General features: G+C 43.7%; 1 protein-coding gene across 7 annotated transcripts in view; it reads left to right on the forward strand.

Moving 5' to 3' along the window:
- Nucleotides 1-22,028, forward strand: part of LOC142409607 (bifunctional methylenetetrahydrofolate dehydrogenase/cyclohydrolase 2, mitochondrial-like) — an 86,067-nt gene that overhangs the window by 36,013 nt on the left and 28,026 nt on the right. For 2 of the 7 annotated variants that reach the window (XM_075501357.1, XM_075501358.1), the window contains one exon: nt 1,692-3,638. The exons of 2 other annotated variants lie outside the window; for them this stretch is intronic. In XM_075501357.1, the coding sequence (XP_075357472.1) occupies nt 1,692-1,804 (113 nt within the window). In that variant the 3' untranslated portion in view covers nt 1,805-3,638. 3 more of the 7 variants (XR_012775705.1, XR_012775706.1, XM_075501354.1) reach the window with 3 other exon arrangements.

Raw genomic sequence — 22,028 nt, forward strand, 5'->3', positions numbered from 1 at the left:
TGAGACCTTGTTATTCTCAACAGTAAAGCACCACATGTATTCAAGATGAATACACTTAAAGCAGAAGCAAGTTATCTTGTTTGTTCCAAAATCAAGGTGCCTATTTGTCCATCCATTGATCTCTTCTCATAGCCAGGTATAGTTTCTGCTCTGTAGTGACTTGAGTGGAAATGTATGTGCCTGTGCCAGAGTTATGCTTGCTCAGTTTTATTCTGTGTGTATGCCTTTTTAAAAACAACGCTTTTCAAAGTGGGGCATGAGTTTCCAAGAAATTATTTCTAAGCAAGCAAAAAAAACCCCAAACTAACAAACAAAAAACCTCTCACGGTGGCACTTGAGAGAAAAAAACCCCTGTAGTAATCAGGTCAGTAATATGCCATTTGGACTAACCATTATGAGCAAATAACTGCTCATTACAGTTTGTCATGCGATAAATTCCCAGCCAGTTGCATATAATTCCTTTGCAAGTAACCTGCAATTCCAGTTGATTGTATTTTGCACAGTAGATAAGAATATCAAGTCAGGATTTATTGCTACATTATATTAATTCCTTGTACAGTGAGGTTAACTTGACAGGTGTTAACTTGAATGCTTAAAAAAATAATCCATATGTATTTACCTCTTCAAACAAGCATTCAAGGTGTATACGAACTTTGGGTAGTCTGAGGTGGTTCATGGTTGGAGCTAATTCAGCTGTAAGAGTTTCCTTTCTGTTTGAGACTTCGGGAAGATCTGCGCCTCTGGATCCTAGGTCAATATAGGCAGCCTAATAACGCTGGTTTGAAAAAAGAAAAGTTGTCTTTGGAGGAGCTGAGTGTTTATGGCTGAAGTTGCAATGAGAATTTTGCCAGTAGAATCTATTTTTCCTCGAAGACAACTCTCATTTTTGTTCTTGGTCCATATTGTGACACAGAAAAATAAATCAACCAGGAAACTATACTTCCTCTGCGGTTTTAAGTTCCCTTTTGTGATCGTATAATGCCTTCGTTAGAAGGTGCAAGCCAGAGTGGGGGAAAGAGGCTGAATAGGTGACTTAACTGCTGCTGGTGCTCTGCTGTCAATTTCAATAGTTACAGCAGACTTCTGCTCTGCATGCCACTCCTCAGGAACACACACAGTTTGGGGGGTCATCTCTACCTACAGAATGAGATGCCTAGCTTCCGTAGCTCTCCTGGATAGTGAAGGTGCAGTATCACAATTGGCAGATGGGGGTGATGCCAGTCTGTCTGCCCTCCTGGGGTCATCCTGCCCTCGTGTCACCCAGACATTCCTGGGCAAGCTGGTCAGCCAGGTGAAACAGTCAAAAACTGTCCCTTGCCAAAAACATTTGGCAGGATTAACTTTCCATCTGTCTGACCACAGGCTGCCCGACTGTGTGTTGCTCCCATGAGGAGAGGGCAGCCTGCTGCAGGTAGATAAGCTCGAACAGGTTGTGAAACCATGCCCCAGAACTAGCCCCTGGGTAATAATATTCAGATGAAGAGAACTACCTTGCAGCCCCGGTCCTGACTGTATTCTGTCACTACCATGGCTGTAAAAAGACTTCTGCCTTAACTTTTCCCATATTCTCCAGTACTTGCCCAGTTGCAGTCCTTTATGCTCATTGCCAGATAGGCATATGTGGGCAATTGAAGGGAAAAAAAAGTTTTTGGAAACATTCTTAGTCAATACCTTTTTCTCTTTTCTCTTAGAAGTGAAGAAGAAGGCTGGCTTTATCACTCCAGTGCCAGGAGGGGTAGGACCTATGACTGTTGCAATGCTTCTGAAGAACACACTCCTAGTTGCTAAAAGGCTCATTTACTAGAGCAAGCGGGCTACCTTGGAAGAAGAATCCAAGTTGTTCTATTTATTGATACACAAAACATTTATTTTTTACTACGAAGATATTTATTTCTACATTGTATTTATTTTTTCATGTAAAGTACGCTAAGCCTGATGGTTTACAAAATGTTAAAATACTTTGTGTTACCTCTTACTGACTGACTGTGAGCAAAAATGAATTGGAGAATGCAGCCTATGCAGATACCTTGTTGGTGGTCAATTGTGTGTGTGACAATGAAGAACAAAGCATGAATTACAAATATAACTGTGTATCTGAGGATGGGGTGCAGTTACCTACATCTTTTAAGCACTTGGGACCCTCAGTTTTGATCAAACAGTATAAAAACTAAGTTTCAACATGCCAGATAACTTTAAAAAATATGGTTTGGGTTCTGAGGTCATGAAGCACTCCAGGTGTAGTTTGAAGTCTTGAAATACTTTATTTAAAACACTTTGCAGCAGCAATCTTGAATCCAAAAGGAGTGAAAGACTGAAATTTTTGTTTCAGCTGCCAGGCAGTAATGTTGACATGAATGCAAATGCTCAGTACATGTTTTAAAATAGTCAAGTAAACCTGAATGTTGGCGAAATGCTGACCTTAAACATATGCAAGAGGCATGCATGAATAAGTAGCTAGAATTGAGGCCAGAATTATTTTCTTTCCATGTCTGGATTTGTTTGACAAAATGTTTTGGTGCATAATACCCTCATCCCACAGAAAAACCTGAATAGATGACTGGGCTGGATTGGACTTTACCTAGGTAGAATGTCGTGAAAACTACTATGTATGTACGCTCTGTGTAATGTGGAGGGGAGAAGAGGAAGAGAAAAGCAAAAATTTATCCCTGGTGAAATCTTTGTGTTGGAATTTTAAGCCATTTAATTATTCTCTTATTTCCTGAAACTGCATGAAGGGGTTTTTTTTCAGTCCATGGTGTAAGGCCTCAGCCCTGTGAATCCTTGGCTACAATGTTTTGCTGCTTGGAGAGGACTATATGAGATAATAAGATCAGTGTGTTTCTGTTCCCAAAAATGTTAGTTGCAAGATGGATCTAGAATAGTCTCATGCAATGTAAAAGTCAGAGTGGAGTTACTGCTAAGATGCCAGTTGAACTGAGTGTGTGCACTATTGACATGAAGACCCTACCCTAATTCCCACTGAAGTCAGTGGGAGCCAGTTTGGACTTTTTTCTTCATGAGTTTATGTCAGTTGGGATAACTTTGATTTTTTTTTTCGTCAAGAGCCTTAGGCATTTGCCAGTAGACTATAGATAACTTGAAAGGGGAAGAAAAAAAATTGTGGCTAAATACTCCTGCCATTAAACAGAAAAATGCACTTGCTGTAATAAAAGAAACAAGATGGAGCATCACTTCTGTGCTGATTGTTCTTGTGATGGACTTTCTGAGAGTCTTGTTTAAGGCAGTGTTTACAAAAGAGGTTGACAGAATCATTACTAAATATATAGTGCCAATAGTGCAGACACCTGCTTATCTGTTTAAATTTAAGTGGTAGTGTAAATGTGGGGAGGAGCAAGGTGCCTATGGAGATAATGCTTAGACTGATAAACCCATCATTGACTAAGATGGAATAAAACTTGTTCACTGTTATGTTAGTCTTGGTGAAAAATTTTGATACAGTTTGGGGGTGGTTGTGTTTTCTCTTCTTTTTATCAGTGTGTTAAGCGTGGAGTGAATGGGGTCTTTTGCACGTTCAGTCATTATTTTTTCCTCTGTTTACCTTGCTGTTCTAGATTCATTTTGGTTTTAACTATAATCACATCAGCATTTCTTTGGCAGTATAACAATTTATGGGTTTTGCTTATGTCACTTGAGTGAGTCTGCCTCTTTCATGTCCTACAAACAGTTTATTGTGCATCTTAAGCTTCTTTTCTTTTCACCTATGGTGGATGGGGTAGCATTACACAAAAGCCAGTGAGACTGAGGTTTCATCCAACGGCATGCTATTTTCAGAGCTGCCAGACACATCTGTGAGAGTATTCTCCACTGTGGGAGAACATCCAGAAGGAGCATCCAGAGGGAAGGGCCTATTAACCAACCCAAAAAGCATGCTCATGTGCCAGACCTGGTCAAGTCCGGTCCAAGCATGAACGCCCTGTGGCGGACAGAGGCACGGCCTTATCCACTGAAGCCTTCTCACAGGCGTACCGCGCCCAGCTGTATTGCCTAATGACGAAGCCACCTCTCGGATTCAAGCCGGATTAAGCTCCCATTGTGTAGATGTGTGTTGAAAGCAAGGCTCATGAGACAGCCCTTCTCGGGACTGATAGCAGAGGTTATCCAGGTAGGCATAAACACTCCTGTCGATCCAGGGAGTGCGCAAGCTGCACTCGATTAGTGTGCAGGCATGCAGCAATTCAGGATAGCGAAGGAAGGGAAAAGCCTCCTGGAATGCAGTCCATGAGCAGGAGAACGCATAATTAAAATGTGCATAACTAGCTTGTGTTTTTCCCTTAACATGTGAAGTGGTTAGATTTAATCCTACAGATCACTGAGGAGAGTGCAGCAGAGAGGGAGAACTTGAGCTGACCGGAGTTATTAGAGCATTTATCAGAAGATTTTTGGTTTTAAAATACAAAAATTGTGAAATGCTTTTGTTGCTTGAAGCTCACAGTTGAGAAAGCCGAAGTTGTTGCTGGGGTGAAGTGTGTAGCTCGCCTTCGGTGAGAGTTGCGTTGTTGATGTGTGTGTATGTTATTGAGCTGGGCCTTTCTGATGATCTGCTCTAGTATGTTTGGCTACATAAGTACCCTTCAGAGAGACCAGTCCTACTTGTTCCAAGCTGCCTGTGCCCAAGGAAGTTGGACAGCGTTTGGGGCTGTGGAGAGTGATTTAGTATAAGAAATGTGCATGATGGGTATGTCTGAGAGACCTACATACACTTTATGTGAAAAGTATGGTTGTTCTTATTATGGATACCCATTTCCTTGAAAAGGTAGAGATGGGTTTTTATGGCAGTATAGTGGCAGGAGCAATGCAGGGATCGCCCATATAGGAGGCAACAGCTTACTTGCTCCTTCAGTCTGTTTTCTCGGCGCCTGTGCTTTGCCAGCTTTCGAGTTTGACCCCGCACAACCGCGCGTAGCTCCAGCCAGCCATCCCAGGCCTCGCGCAGGGCTGGTGGCCTGCCTCGCTTCAGAGCGTTGTGCACACGGGAAGGCTGAATGAGAAGTGATGAGCATGACCCTCTGGCTCTCCAGAGCCTGTGATCAAAGGCCTCCTGCTGGCAGTCACTGATGGAGAACACTATCCATTATCTTTGTGTCTGATCACTTCCTAATCTTGGCACTAGCTATTCTCGCAGTTCGTCTTCCGGATGGCAGGGAAGTGAGGTACAGGGAGGACGGAGGAAGGAACAAGGGCAAAGCAGGGGCTGGTCCCTGGACCCTGAACTTCAGAGTAGCATCCTGAATGCTGACTAGCCTCCTGGAAGTAACAAAAGACCTACATTGCTAAGGGAAAGAAAGATCACGTTTTTCACAATATGTCATTTTTCATTTTGCTCACGTCTGTTTTGCCGTATTTCGTTGATCTGCTCCGGCAGATACCAGGTCTCTCTTTAAAACTCTATCTTTGCATGCACAATTATGCCCACAGGTAATAGGAAACCAGGGTTTCAAAAGAAAACCTGATCCCATTGCTAGATAATAGCAGTTTCCTAAATAAATGTGTGGTTGCCCCGGGGGCTGAGCTTGTTGCCAGATGCACCTTTTTTTGATTGGTGAGAACAGCAGATGACGCTTCATGGCATATAAGTGCAAGAGAAAACACGGGAGCACAGATAAGCAGAGCAAGCGAGCCATCTGGAAAGAAGTTGAGAAGGTGTTAAAGCAGCTGCTTGCCATGGCATTTGGAATGCTCATCTATATTTTGCTGAAAGGTAGGTTTGGAGGAGGCTTTTGTCGTAAGATGCAAGGCTTTGTTGAACAATAGTTCACTCTTTCTGAAATAAGCAGTAGGGGTGGGAAGCATGAAAAGACATTGTGAAGCAGAATTACTGTAGCAATTTTAAGCTTGGATGACATTTTAACTGATAGGGTATAATTTAGACTCTTTGAAAGGAAGCTACTTAGACTGGTAAATAGGTGTAACATTGTAGTCTATTACAGCTATCTGTGTTGTCAATTGCTTAAGATAATAGAATGGAGAACAGAATGGATATGTGTTTTCGAAATTTGCAAACAGTAGTTTGTTTCCCCACAATCATAATTATGCTGTGGCAAAAGGAAGTTTGAGGCAAGAATGTTTTAAATTAATTGTTATTATATTGCTGCATCGTATCAGAATTGTTTTAAGCAGGTACATGTTTTCTGGACAAAATGAACCTTGAATAGATATACTGAGTTTTTCTGTTACAGTAAGCATCTATTTGCATTACACAGCAATGGGGGCACTGAGTGAAGAGTCAGCTATTACTGTTTCATCCCTCAGCACAGACTTATGGAATAATTGGACAAAAAACAACGCCGAAGGTATTGCTTTTTTGTTCTGTTTGTCTCTATTAATCTCTCACAAAAAAAAAAAAACTGAAAGAAAAAAAAAAAAAACAAACAAAAAACCCCAACAAAATCTATTATGATGATAGCTGCTATAATGCTTCTGTCACTTGGACACTGTTGAATTTTGTGTGTGTTTTACTTGTGAGATGAGCTGCTTTCTTCATGGAGCCTTAAAAACCTCGCTGAGGTACTAGCTGCCACTCAGCTGCGGTAGGCTCAGTGCTGACCAGCTAAAGGATCATTTATCCAAAGTCAGTTATAATTTGAAGAAGGTATTTTAAGGCTAATTGGGATAGATGATCTGCATTTCTGATGGCCATTTCTGTTACTTTTAACTAGTGCTCAGTTTCTAGCTGTCTTCGGTGTGAATCTTTATGCACACAAGTGAGAATGCAGCAAACATAACGTCAAGTGATGCCTCTCATTACTGTTACTCAGTAGTTTCTTTCTTTGTTGCAGTTTTGCTTTCGGCTATCACAGCTTCCACAGCCCTCTTCAGAGTGCTAGTTCTCTCTTTTCTTTCTTTTTCTTTTCTGACTGAAATGTGAACTCAAGCTATTTACCTGCCAACATCTGAGACCAGAGCGCTGTGTTTATCCTGCAAGCTGCATTCTTGATGTTACTTCAGGTGCTAGTGATGTCATTACTTTGGAGAACTGTGTGATCTGGAACTGAGGTTTTGGCAGGTCAGTAAAGGAGGAAAGGATTTTAACTGTGATACTTATTAATGTCTTTGTACTTTAAAAAGAACATAAACATGCATACAAATCATCTTCTGTTAATTGTAGGTCATCACAGGATGTCTTACAAGCTTTTTTAGTAGATCCATAAGCTTTTTATTTTTCTCATAACAAGTCAAACTGTTCTTTTTTTTCTTTTTTTCCCCTTATTTGTCATAGTGGTACAGTGTTATAGATTATATATACATTCATTCATACATATGCTATGTATGTGGGTTTCATATATATGTATGCAAAATATACATATGGGAAGTCAAGACAGTGTTGATTTTTGACTGCAGTAGTTTAATTTATCAGCGCAGCATTGTCGTCTGCTTTAGTGGAGTTGTCTGTGACACGACTCTTCTAGAGTTGCATACAGCAAGCAGGAGTATAATGATGTAGAAGTATGTTGTGGCTCCTTAAGTACCCTGTTTGTATTATTTCTAGAAGGCAGGAGTTATGGGTCATGTTTTAATAAATAACAGGCTTATTTACAGGGATACAGCCATGTCTGTAATTGTCCCGTGTACCTTTATGCTAGTTGTGGCTGTGCAAGTTAACTAGATACCAGTGCTTTTAGTTGAGAGTGCGTTCCCCTCAAAGGTAGAAGCAAATTCACAAACGTACAAGCACACATTTACACAGGTGGTTAAAAGTGTATTTTGGTGGACCTTTTACAAAGACATTGAAAAGTTAGAAAACAGCATTTCCAGAAAGGAGATTGAAAAGAAATGCTTAAAGAGTTACCAAAGAAACTGGCTGTATCTCTCTGAAGTTGTCTTGTAGCTCCTGTTCCTGTGCAAGGTAAGTTTATAGTAAGGTTTATAACCAAGGTTCAGTAATATTGGATCCTAAGAAAATGAATTTCTGGTTAAGTATTGCTGGAGGAACTGGCAGTTTCTTGTGGGATCACAAGTCCTCTGGGGACTGAGGTGCAGTTTGTGGAAAACCATTAACTTCTGCTCAATCTGTTTGCCTCCTATTTACAAGATCATGTCCTACTTCCTCGTTTTTTGTTACATAGGCTTTACTTGTCACCAGTGCTGGGGCTAGGAAACAGGCTCGGTGATCAGCCGGGGGGGAAAGATAATGGAGAGGATGCCTGGCTGGGAGCTGACATGGCAGGGATAAAGAACTTCTGACGCTGTTTGGGCTGAAGGGGAGCCTTCAGGCAAATTGGGCAGCTAGGAGTAGGGAAGGGCTTGGTTTTACTGGGGAAAAAATGAGATCCCTTCATTGCCCTGAGCTGCTGCTTCTGTGCAGCCTTTAAGGGAGGCCCTGAACCTGGGGCTGACCCCTTCCCTCCCTCCCCTTTCTGACTTTCCTGTTCCTCCCCGACGCACCATACTTGAAGGCTGAGCTGTCGTGGGCTTAGTGGCTGACGCTTTTTGTTGCCCGTCTGTCAGTTTTGGCATGCCCAGGCTTCCAAGTACCTGTAGTTTTGATTTCGTGTCAGATCTTGCCAAGTGTATCTGTGTGAATGACTCGGTTGCAAGCAACTGTCAAGTGCTTACACAGCATGCTTTTCTTTCCTCACGTGACATGAAAGGGCACATGGATGTGTTTATTCAACAGCTCATTTTAAGATCTGATCTTGCAACCCACAATGGACAAAGCTCTTGCTCCTGACAACACGGGACGAATGTATTGTTTGTTTGTCACCTGCACAGCATGATGTTTGTCTGAAACGCTTTCTAGGCAGGGTTCTGCTCTAGGCTGACCTTTGTTTCTAATGACAGTACTAACTTTCACGGTGCTCGGGGAAGAGGTTTGGCATACCCGCACAAAACAAGGTTTCTTCCAGATGTTGGTAGATGGAAGGCTGCCACCTCTCGGCAGTGGCGGGCTAAATGAGGAGGGATGTTCTGGCTGTGTGAATCCATCTGGTGGAAGTTTGAATAGAGGTGGCAGGGGATTTCACACCTCCGGCATATAGATTTGTACCTTCCTCGTTGATTCCCACCCCCTCCCCATGGCAGAGAGACAAGTGAAACATAAAACCTGTGCAATAGACATCTTCTCAGGGCCCAGTAGAAAAGTAGTACTTTGGGCAGCAGGCAGCGCACATTAAAGGGTCCTGTTGAGTGGTTATCTTCAGCGGTTTGGTAGTGCACTATGCAGCCCCCTTTTGTGCTGAAATGGTGATTCGAAACAGTTGGTGCTTAAGAGTTTGAGGAGACGCGGGGGGGGGGGGGCGGGGTGTAAGCATGACTGTGCCGTTGCCTATTTTCTGAAACTCTTCCCTACAGAGCTTTGGTAGCTGGTCTGCAAGTACAGTAGGCCTACGCAAAAATGGGCTTTTGCAGGTCTCCTGCATCCTGGATCTCCTTGGCACGCTGAGCCCTGCAGCTGTTTACCACGTGCTTTGTTTTCCATTGTGCTTTCCCCAGTAGTGAGCATCGTACAGTCCTGCTGTGCAGAAAATGGTATCATCCATCTCTTGTCATCAAACCTGTCTTTTTTTCCTGAAATCTGCCCTTTCTTAAGTTCTTCTTCTCTTCCTTAAATCTGCCCCTCCAAGGCGTGGTCCTGTGCCAACTGTGCTCTCAGCCAGCAAGCCTGTCCCTGGAGCTTGGCGGCAGTGTTCCCAGAGCCAGCCAGGAAAGAGCCAGAGCTTGATACTGGAGCCCGTGTGTAGCCAGCACCAACTTCTGTCCTTGCAGAGCATGTGGTTCAAGGCTGTGGGTGTGTATGCCCTACACAGGGCTTTCTATAGCAGAGATATTATTCTGCTTTCAGTATATGGGGCAGCGTAGCTGTGGTAGCGTAGAGCTCGCTGCTTGGTGGTGATGCACACAGATCTGGCCTGTGAGCCGCTTCAGGTACTCCCCTGCTGCATCGTAGTGTGCAATGGAGGTAGGGCCTCAGTCTCAGCGTATCCTTGGGTGAGTATGTATGGTCACTTGATGGCTAGGCCGAAACTGTGGATTTGGTTTATAGTTCCTAGCGCTGTGTTTCTAGCTTTAGATCTGCCATCTTCTCAGTGTGAAGAGAAACTTGTGATTTACCCTTACAAGAGTGGTAAAGATGCCCTTTTCTCAGCCCAAAGAAGTTCATTTTAAAGCAAGACATGTTTTTTCCATCTCGGTAGCTTTTCCTGAGATGGTGTAGTAAACCAACATGTTCTTTTTTAAGCAGACTTGAATTGTTACTTGTTCTCTCTAAGTCTCTTGATAAGCTGGAAGGCTGATTACTCTGTCAGGTTTTAGAGAGCCGTATTTTCTAAGTACTGTTGTTTGAGTAACAGTGATAGCATCATGCCCCTTAGGTGTCCAAACCACATGATTCTCAACTGAAGTTGTGAATTGCTCCAACGTGCAGGCATAGAGTAGAGCAGCTGTTTACCATCGCTTGTCATTTCACAGAATCACAGAATCGTAAGGTTGGAAAAGACCTTTAAGATCATCGAGTCCAACCGTAAACCTAACACTACCAAGCCCACCACTACACCATGTCCCTAAGCACCTCATCCAAACGTCCTTTAAATACCTCCAGGGATGGCGACTCAACCACTTCCCTGGGCAGCCTGTTCCAATGCTCGATAACCCTTTCAGTGAAGAAAAATTTCCTAATATCCAGTCTAAACCTCCTCTGGCGCAACTGGAGGCCATTTCCTCTCGTCCTATCACTTGTTACCATCATTTCTGTGACGAAGCTGCATGAAGGACAAAGAAAAAAATCGCTTAGTTGAGTGCACAGGGGGGATTCCTGTCATTAAATGACTGAATCTGGAATTTGATTGGGAATTTAGGGGGTTGGTGGTGTTACTCCTGAAAAATGTGTCGTGGGATCTCGAGTTGCCCGCAGGACGGCTAGAGGCTTACGTCTGTGATAATGGTTCCATCAGTGTAATATCTCCAGACCTTGATTCAGCACTTAGTCAGAAAGGAAGGTTTCTGCTTGCTGTACCAGCATTTAGTCACTCCAAGCAGACCTTGTCACCTTCCTGCATGATGTTATTTTTCTTGTGGTCACAACGAAAAGCTGGTGTTGACATACGCTTGGTTAGGAAATCACCGTCAGCCATCACTAAAACAGTCCCCTGCAATAGTAAGATATTGGTTGGACACCCCACCAGGGATTCCGGTAACTGGGTAGAGAGACCAGTTCAAACAGATACTTGCTTCAGTGGTGAAACTTTTGAGCTTTCTCTTCACTTGCTGCACCCCGTGTTACAGATTCATGCCAGCCTCTGCACTCCTTCTGCACAGCAGGGTGCCTTGCTCCTGGGCTCAGGTGCTCTTCTGTTGGGATGTAACGGTGATATAAGATCCCCAAGAACAGTTTTGACTTTTCCTTCATTCCCATTTGAGCCGCCATGGTTGGGAATATGGTAGTCATTTTTTGTGCTTTCAAAGCAGAAGCATGCTTACTGACCTGGATGTAAATAATTTAGTCAAGTTCAGAAACTTAGTTGTTGTGGACCATGCTTTTGCACAGGAAGACCATCCGGGCAATCTTGGGTACTTACAAGCATAATGGACACTCTGCTTACATTAGACCATGGAGAATGATTGGAGGGAGCAATCCCACCATTCATCACTCACTCATAGCTGTAGAGCTGGCAAGCCCGAGTGTTAGAAATGGAATAGTTTGTCTTGTGATGGGGAAAAAAAACCAGGAATTAATAATTCGAATCCAGACTGGGGAGCATACTGAGAATAATTCAATGCTCTCATTATGTCCTAAACCCCTGATATTGCTGGGGTGGTTTTTCTGATGGATCGCAGCTTGGATAGCGCTGGTGTTACCCTGGGTGAATCTTCCATAATCATTTTTATACCCACTTCTCAAGAGCAAGTCATTTATTTACAGTTTATTCTTTCTCTAAAGCTATGCTGGAATGTCTTAGAAGCTTGTTCTGCTTAGCGGTGTTTGAATTTGCTCACGAGACATATCACAGTAAATCTATGTATTAAGTGTCTTCTGCAGGCAATGTCTGTTCAACTTGTGAAAATATATTAAAATTAATTTTTTTTCCTAGATATAACGTGACTTTTTCCCCTTTCACAGTAGACTACACAGAGCAGCCAAAGCTCTTGAAGCTTATGCAGACCTGTCTTGAAGAACACCACAGCTATTGTATCAATGGGCTCTGTGCTTTCCACAGCGAATTGAGGAAACCCATATGCAAGTAAAGAATACTGCTTATAAGTATCCTTCTTAGAAAATAACAACAGTAGCATTGTTTCTTTGTCTGCTCCATGTTACTTATGTAATGTGACTAATTTCAGCGGAGCGCGGCTTTCAAGTGCCAGTCAAGTATTTGCAGGCTTAAAGTTTGGCACAGGCTTGAGTGCTACGGTGGCTCAGGACTGTTAACGAGGCAGTAGTGCTGTGCTAGTGTAATGCTAAGGAAGGGAGAGGGAAAACTCACAGCTTTGTAGGTCACTGTCATGATGGCATCTCAAATCACAACTGGTGCTAGAGTAAGTAGTAGAGGGGTAAGTAGATTTTCACAGTGGGCACAATGAAGGGGTAGGACCTTCCAAGATGTCAGCTGCAACTCCCTTATACCACAACTGCTTACACACCAATCAGGACTGTGGTGTCCTTAAAATTTTATAGGGTCCATACTGGGCAGCTTTGGCCTTTGGAGACATTATAGCAGCTAAGGATCAGCAGAGCACAGTGTTCTTCATCCACACCCTCCACGATGAGGGTATGTTTAGACTATGTTTGCTGCTGTGACTGCAGTACTTGAGCTAGCTTTAAACTAGATAGACTGGGGCAACTGGTAGTCTTGGTGGAGTGAAGAGGTTCTGACTGAGCACCAGATTCAGCCCATCCTCGTTTAGACTTGTTCTAAATTGTTTAAAACTGATGAAAACTAACATGTGTTTGTGAAATACAAAGCATAAGAAGTTCTGAATAATTTTCGCACGGTGTATATTTATTTTGTAGGTGCCTTGCAGGTTATAATGGAGAGAGGTGTGAACATTTAACACTAAATTCATATGCACATAATTCTTACGAACGCTATATTGCTGTGGGAATTGGTGTAGGAATACTGACAAGTGGGATACTCGCTATCATCTACTGCTACGTAAGAAAGAGGTATGGGAGATATGTAACCTTCTGATTACATTAATCTGAATTACGGTGAGCAGGAAGTAACAGTGTGCAGAGTTTTGAGGGCACTGGGAATGTGTTCTTGCCTGCTAGTGATCTGCGGTGTGATATTAAAGGAGCTGACACTCTATAGCTCTGTTTTCTGATCTGCCAGTCGGGTCAAATAGTGCAATTGTCTGAAACATGGGTTTTATTGGGGCTGCCTAAATGAGTTGGGCGATTAGATTTAGGTTCTGTTCTGACTGCCATGGTTTTAGATTTGTCTGATTAAATTCACATGATGTCCGTTTTAGGTGCAGGAAATTGAAATCACCCTACAAAGTCTGCATGGGCGAGACGGCGTTGTGAAGATCTGGCATTGGGACACTTACCAATTTGCCTGTAAACGAGTGGAAGTTCTGCTGGGAAGGCCACCCTGCGCCATCTGGCAGGTACCTCAGCCTCGCTGATGAGAAGAAATAAAGGGAACGACAGAGCAAGTACATAAAAGGAACTCCTGCAGAACTGACGGGCTCCATTCACTTTGGAAGAAGGACTTCCTCTTTTTAGTCAAGGTTGCTAGATGAGCAGGTCCGAACAGCTAAGGATACTTGCAGCCCTCTCAACGCTCTCCTGTGGTTGGCATTTGCTGAGGGAGGACTGGTTGGTTTTAGCTGTTTTCAGTCATTTCAAGCCCTAGTACAGTGTTCTGCTCTGGTCTCTTCTGTCTCTTTTTTTTTTTTTTCTTTCTTTTTTTCCTCCTCTGGAGGAAAAGCACAACATGTTTCACAATGGAGTTGTATTCTGAATGTCATGTCCTGACAAGAAACTGTTTGGGTTCTGATTTCAGTGTCTGCTGCCTATGTGTGGATAAACAGCCCTCTTCCAACAGAGCAGTTACCTTCAGCGTGCTAAGCAAAGTATAGGCTTCTGTTGCCATAAAGGACAAAATCATGAAATGCTTTGGACTGAGGAAAATGGATGGTTCTCAAAAGCTTACTTAAACTTACGAATAGAGAGTAAGCAATTCCTGGAAAATTAGATCATGACACCTCTGGGCATGGCAAGTTCTTACTATTTTCATAAGCAAAGGAATATGACATCTTTCTCAAAATGGATTATTGAGTGTGCTCATGACAAACGAGCTCTACTCTTCCCTAACATCATATAGCAGCTCATCGGATTGATGGAACTTCGGGCAGAACATTACCTTGCTGCACCATGATTTCAGCACAAGACTTCAGTTGCTAGAGAAACTGGAATTTTGTTATGAAACTTCAGGATAAATTTCCCAAGAAACAGACTCTCTATTCCGTTCTCGCATTATGTGCACAATGTGACCACGCAAATAAGAAGGAAATGACCGTAGGGATTTTGTTCCACCATGGACAAACAGGTTACATAGCAGATGCTTGTTTTTCTTCATCTTGTCTATGAAGAATAGCAAAGGTAAAAAGATTTTGTTCAAGGAAAAGGGAAGAAAATTGGTTTTGAAGACGGTGGCACAAACTGTGACTTCTCACTGACAGTTGGAGTGTTTGCCAGTGCTGATGAGACTGGAGATGGCTCTAAGAGATTTTCATTTCAGCTGTTGCACATTGTAGACGCATCTGCTATGCTTAGTCACCTACAAGAAAAAGGCAGTTAGGTACTTCGTGATTTTTATGGCATGATACAGGCTCCTAAATTTAGGTGCCCTGCTGGAAAGCTCAATTTCTTTGTTATATGAATTAATTTTCACAATAGGATGCATGTCACTTGCTGGAAAAAACCCTGTGTATTTGTGAGACTACAATGATAATGTTGAAATGTGTATGAAAGACTGGGTTTTGAAAGGGTAAATGTACATTTGGCACTCGAGTGGTCTGAAGTTCAGTGGGCTTCTCACACAGGGGGATCCTGGTCAGTAGCTGAGTCATCTTGGCGCTCCATTTGATACCAATAAATAAACCAACACATCACACACTGTTTGGTTGGAGTACCTGTGCAACAGACTGGAGCAAGCGACATGTGCATACACAGAAAGGATTGTTGGTGAGGACCTGGATGGAGACAGACAGATACCAGTCCTTTCCTCTACACATTGACATGACCATTTTGTAAGAGGCACTGAGCTGATTTTCCAACTCTCAGCCTTTTTGTTTTCTTCATATGAAGTTAAATCTTCAGATCTCTGTATTGTTTGCTCCTTTCCATTCTTCTGACCTTTTCTTAGTATCCACTGAGAGACAACGTCTGCTCTTTACGATTTTCAAGTCAGCTTTCAGTAGTTGCCCTAACGTTTTCTGAGTCGCATGTATGTAGTGAGAGTGCAATTAGATGTGAATTACAGTCTGTGCATCCGCACAGATACACAAAAACACCCTTCATCCCTCACACACACTGGACAGACTGAACGGAAATACCTATTAGAAACATGCATGTCACCAGGAAAGCACAGGTCTTTATCATCGATCTCGAAGAAAATTTTAGAGCTAGATAGGCCAAAGGATGAAAAGCCTCAAAGCTTTTGTCATGTGAGTGAATCTCCTCCTCAGCAGTGAGTTGTCTCTTCCTGCATGCACATTGCGAGTGTTGCATTCACTTCTAGAGGACCAACCCTTCTGCATCGCAGAGGCTGTGCCTTGGAGCAGGCACGCGCAGTAACACAACTTGCTCAGGGTGTACGTGCAGTTGTTAAAGGAGTGCTAAGGGCAGGAGTTTGAACAACTGGACTTTCACCTGTCCAAAGAAAGCTGGTGGGGAGAGATGGATTTTGTTTGGTTATAACTATTTGCAGGTCCTCTGACTGACTGCTTTGATGCCCTTTACATACCAGTGGCCAAGCAGGTGCCTTGCAGGTTATGCAAGTGCTTCTTCCAAAGTATTTACTCATTGCAGTGAGACACTCTACCTATAGAAACAGACACTGACTTCCTTTTTTTAATGTTTGGTTAAACATAACTGGAAAGGAAGGTTTATTTCAAGGCCACAATTTAGCAGGAGACTAAATAGTACATTGGGTTTTTTTTTTCTAGTTTGCTTTCTGGTCCAAGGCAGCTTTGGAAGGACTGCCAGTGAAAGTTTGCTGAGATGTTCCTGCTGGTGGAAGAAAAGCTCAAGAGTGAAACACCAGTTGAGTCTGTGCCATGCAAAATGAGACTTTGTCTAAGGGCAGAATGAGAATAAAATGGAAAGACTGAAGGTGGGAAGAAGGAAGGAAAAGGAGGTCTTTGCTTTATTTTAGTTTTCTTTTTCCGAGTGGTATCAAGGTTTCCAGAAATGGGTTCCTCACCACCTGGGTGCTGTACGCCCTTTGTGGTGAAGCACAACCTCGGAGCAGGCTACCAGCTTCTTAGACATCCAAGGCTGGTGGCACCAACACAGATGACAGCTTTCTCCATCAGTCTGCAGTGTTTACAGGCTGTAGCCTGTGTGGGAGAAGAGTGTTGTCATTGCAGTTTTAAGGGATTTCATCAGGCCCAAGCTGTGTTTGAGGCATCACTGCATGAATGAATCACTCTGCTGTTTGATGCAGTGACCCGGCTGAGGAAGTCTGCGTTGCCTCAGATTGCTTCGTGGAGTCAGCCGTGCGGAGCCCTGCCTTGATAAGTGACAGATGCTACTGGGCTAGTATGGGGTGTTGCTGCTTACCGTGCTGAATTTCCTGCAGAACTGGCCTGTCAGAGGATCAGGATCATCTTTCCTGGCTCATTTATCAGGCTCAGACTCCTTCTGTAATGGCATAATTAACAGTCATAAACTTCTGCTTCCTTTTAGCTGCACGTGCCAAAAACTGTCATTTCAAGAGGAGACCCTGTGTTTGTGTGGCTTTTAGGCAGTCCTGCACCAGCTTTGTTGGGGCACCAGCTCAGCAGGGCCAAGAGGGAGACATTAAAGACTGGGACCTGCCTTCGAAGGACAGAGCGCTTGCCCTGTGTATGATCCTGGCTGGTGGAACCACACTGGCTTTTCCTGCAGTGCATCTCTCAAGCCTAGTTGCCCTTAAGCCACCCAGCCCTCTACCTGCTTCACTGGCATCTGCAGCCACCATGCAGGTGTGCTTTGTTGCTAATGCTTGGCTGCGACTTGAATCCCTCCCCTGAATTCAACACCCATTTTCTACTGAAGTGTGTGGGTGGCCTGCAATTTACCTGATCCCAGCAAGGTCTATTTAAAATGGCGAGATGCTAGACTGTGGAAAAGATGACTCTCCTTTCAAAATACTGCTTTTAATCCTGGAAGGAAGTGTATTGATGGTTAACGTTCGGAGTACGCAGTGTCCCTGTCCTGTCTGCCTGATAGCGTACACTGTTGATTAACAGCGGTGCCTGTGATCGCATACGGCTGATTCAGCAGTCTGAGCTGCAAGGGCACAGGAACAGCCAGGCCACTGGCCCATCTAGTCCAATAGCCACCCAGTGACTGCAGACAGTGCCAGAGGCTCCTGAAGAAGGTCTTAGAGGTCTGGTGGCAGGCTGGTAGGTAGGAGAGTTTTCCCTCAGAGAAGGTTTTCTCTTATTCTCAGTAATCAAGAGTATGTTCTGCATAATAACACAGCAGGTTTTCTGGTCCTTCCCACTTACTATGACAATCCAGCTTCTTCTAGTCCGTATTAAAAGTGAAAAACTGATTTGTGCTCACGTGGCTACCACAAGGCTAACTAGCATATGGTCTGAGTGTAAGTACTGGGTTGTGTCCAAAGAACTAGCTGTGAAACTGGTTACTTGCTAGTGACTCTGAACTTTATGCAAAATAAAACCCAAAAAACCAAACAAAACCAAAAAAAATCAATCCCTCCAAAATCATATACCTCTCAGCAAAATTGTATAGCTTTGTCATTCTTTATTCCCATTATATGTTTTATTTAATTTGTGGTCCATGAAATACACTGTAGTTGGAAAAGCATCCCACAAAGAGAAGGCTAACTTGGCAAAATAATGATTAAATTATTAAGTTCAGAATAGCTCCCATGACCCCTGAAGCTTGCAGTCCTTAATGGAGCTGTCTTTAAGCATCCCTGTGAAGCAAGGCAGTGTTTTGGGGATGATGTGCTGTGGAGAACTAAGGCAGGGAGGGATTTAAGTCACATGAAGGAGAGGCATCAAACTTATGAAACCTGCTCATAGTGCTGTAGCCGATAGATCATTCTTCTGCTCCTTTGAGTTCCTTTAAGAAATGGTTCTCTGGTAGATCAATAACAGACTAGCAGTATTGAGAGAGGGGAAAGAGGGGTCAGTTTTGGTAAAATGAAAGTTTGATGGCAAACAGCAAGGGTTTCTTTTGGAATATTCATTTCAACTCTGTATCTTGTATGATATGAGCGTATGATGGGGGATTTTTTGTGTTTTAACTTTTGGAGCTATTCAGGGAAGTATCATGACAAAATGTAAGGGTTTGAAATAAGACAATTTGCATGATGCAGATAAATAATCTGAAGGCTGTATTCAGTCAGCTCCAGCCCATCACAGGTAGGGTCTTCAATAGCCCTGCTCGTTTCAGTAGCTCCTGGCATGGAACTGAACAGCTTCATGGCAGTGGGGTAGCCAGATCCAGCCTCTAGAAAAAGAATCATGAAGAACAAGGAGTGGGGAAAAACGCACTGGCTATTGCTTGCATTTCAGTTGGTGGCCCGAAGGTACCAGGTAGCAACTTGACCTGCAGACTGAGAGACTGAATGTGCTGTCTGCACAGCTCAGCGCTCTGTGACCTCCCTGCGTTGCAGTGCTCTGATGGCATCTGCAGTGATGCATGGCTGCTTGTACATGTCATGTCGTTAGCCTTGCTCTGAAGAGGGAAATGCCTGTAGAGGTCCCTGTTGTACTCTAAATCCAGGAAATCATTTGGGACTCCTTCTTTACAACGCAATTAACAAACAAACAAAGAAAAGTGCAGGTACTCATTAAAAGCTCTATGTAAGTAGTCATTAATTATCGTGACAGCAATAAAATCTTGTACTATGACTAGACTTTGGGCTGCTCCTACTCTCGCTGAATTGAGTGGGAGCAAGAGCAGGCTCTGTAAGAAGCTCTTAGCAAGCTGAAGGAGGCGTCAGCAGAGCTGACACCACCGATTTGCGCAGAAGAGGAAGGCGTTTATGGTGCTATTGCTGGGAGCACTGTTACGCCAGGCCCCTTTTGCTAGTTGCGGTGCAGGTGGGGAGAGCATGCTATCACGTGGCTGCTGGGGTTAGAAGCTGGGGCACAGGCTGGTTTTGGTTGAGAGTGGAGTTTCACTCGGTGTGTAAGCCCATTGCCTGTGTGGGCAGGCAGACCCCTAAATGAGAGGTTAGATAACTGCGGGGAGAGGAGGTGAATGCCTCTTTCCTAAGAAGCCAGATAAAATGATACAAGAGGAAATAAAGGCACAGAAAAGAGCAAGTTGCTTTATCTAAGTTGCGTGAAGCCAGACAATGGCATAGACCCTGGGCCTTTGGCCTACCCATCCAGGATCTAGGTGACTGCTTTTCTTCTGTTTGTGGACCAACATTTTGCCTTTATATTTAACAGAAACAGCAGAGGCCTGAGGCCTGGAGAGAGAGCCAAGTTGCCGGTTGCTGGATTTGGTGGACACCTTGTTAGTGGAAGGATAGAAATTGGTAGCACCAAAGTCTAAATCTTTTTGTCTGTCTTGCTGGGGCTTCAAATTGATAAATGGTCGCATAGAAAAGGAAGTCAAAATGTAAGCAGTAAGTGACACACAAAAATAAGCATAACAGTCAGAAGAGTTCTGTATGGAGTTTTCAGTGTAGCTGATTTTTAAAGGTTAGTTATGGTCCACGTCCTGCTATTAAGTCCACGTAGAAGCAACAGTCACAACATAGAGGCTGTCGTATAGCTGGTCCAAACCGATTGTTAGGTTATTTATGTCAAATGAAAATTCTAATTTTACTTCTTTTAAATATAAATGTAAAAAGAGTCTGTGAGACAAAATTTCACAAATGAGGGTAAAAACTGTTTTAAATGCTCATTCTCTGGAGCAGTTCAAGATGAGCTGAACCTGAGAGTCAATGCATGTCTTGCATAGCCATTGTGGGGTAGTTTTCCATCTGATGGTTTGGGGATTTTTTTGCCCTATTGTGGAAATAAGACCACCTGTGAAATTGAGCTGTAGCTCTGGGCTCAGTTTTCTAACTCATAAAAAGGCTGGAGGTATCCAAATGCAAGGTTTTGGTTCCACATCTAACACTGAGTCACTTACACACTAATTTTTAATGAAAACTTCATGTTGAATTTATCTGGTGAATGTTGGCAAACAAGTTTCCTTGTAAAGATCCCCTAGTGATGTTTCTTTTTAACAGTGTTTTGTCCTTTAATAAGCAAAAATACAGTTCGCTGTACTTTGAATACCTGATATTCAAATGTCAAGCTGTGTTTCCTGGTCTTGACTGACCAAAATGCAGCATGGCGGCATTGCTGTTGGCTGATTAGAGACAGGCTGGTGGAGAGCCAGCCTGAGGTGGCCAACGTGGGAAAGCTTCCTAGGCAGGGTACGTCCGTGAGCCCAGAGCTGAGCGCCCATACCTGCTGCCTCAGACCTGAATTGCTCCTGGAAGCCCAGTCTTTGGAGTAGCTGTTGCTGTTTGCAAATTGATCTGCCATCACCTGCAGCTTCCCAAGGCAAGGAGCCATGTTACAGTCCAGGGAGGGGAGTGTTAGAGCTTTGTCACTGTCACTCCATGAAATACGTTATGCTTGTTGCTTTTTTTTTGATTGTTGTTTGGTTGCGGTTTTTTTTGGGGCGGGGGTGGGGGGCAGGGGGCAGGGAATGCAAGAACCCTTCTTCTGTCTTCCATGTTCAAGACTGATGTGCAAAGATGCCTCTCCATAGCTCCATCTGACAAATAGCACAACCAGGGTTGAGACATGAGAGGACAGGGCCGTGCTTTGCAAAACCGTCTGACTAACTCGGGCAAAGTTAATTTGTTTGACATCATTTCTATACGTAAGACTAAGTCTGTTTGTGTCCCATGGTTATGGCAAATCCCATGATGAACTGCGTTTTATTGACTTCTGCCGGCTGTTTGACAGAGCCCGGCAGCAGATTTGAATATGAGCACTGTTCCAGGAAGCTGTCTTAATAGATACTAATTCAGAATTTAAAGGTTGCGGGGCAACAGATCAGCCTCGCAGGTAGCTGTGGCAGCTTTACGTAACAGGGAGGACCTGGGCACTTCGGTGCATCCCTGCTTTGCGAGCCAGGCAGCCCAGCAGCCACCCACTGGGTGGGTGAAGCAGGCTGAGATGAGTCAGTGGCAGGCAGGGACAGCGAGGGGGGACCTTGAGTCACAGGTCAGGCCATGTAGCCAGAACATGCAGTATTTGGCCAGTAGTTCTGTGCCTTTTCCCTTCTTTTCAAGGCTACAGCATCACAGGTTCATGTGTGTTGATTGGAGGGATGCTATTCAGGAAGAGAAATGCAAGGAGGGCCCCCAAGTGGCCTTATCTGTGTTTGTGATTTTTGGAAACTCTTAGCATCTAAACTGTTGGTTTGTTGGGTACAAGTCTTTTTAGCTCTGGCCAGACACTTGGTGGACATTGGCAGCTTAATCTGCCTTCTGTCTCTAGCAGTGCGAGCACTGAGGCTTGGCAAGCTGGGATTTATCATCATTGTAGCCATGGGCAGGGGAGGGAGAGGAGCTGCTTTCAAGGGTGGGAAGGCAGATGCTACAGCTGGACTTCTGAACGGGACATTGCATCTGCCCTGTCCACATGAACAGGACTTAGGTATGTGTTGGTCGAAGGTCGCCTTTCAACGAATGCAGCCTTACTGATATTAGCAGTGTTGGTGTTGATCTGTGAGTGCTGGGGGTTTCCCTTGCAATGGATAATGCAGGTCTGGAAGAATACCCAGCCTGTCTTTATACTATTACTCTTCTTATCCAGTAAGGGGAATAATTGAATGCACAATTCCCATTTGATTAGGCTATGGGGCCTAA

Source organism: Mycteria americana, chromosome 4, assembly GCF_035582795.1.
Source record: "Mycteria americana isolate JAX WOST 10 ecotype Jacksonville Zoo and Gardens chromosome 4, USCA_MyAme_1.0, whole genome shotgun sequence".
Lineage (NCBI taxonomy): Eukaryota > Metazoa > Chordata > Aves > Ciconiiformes > Ciconiidae > Mycteria > Mycteria americana.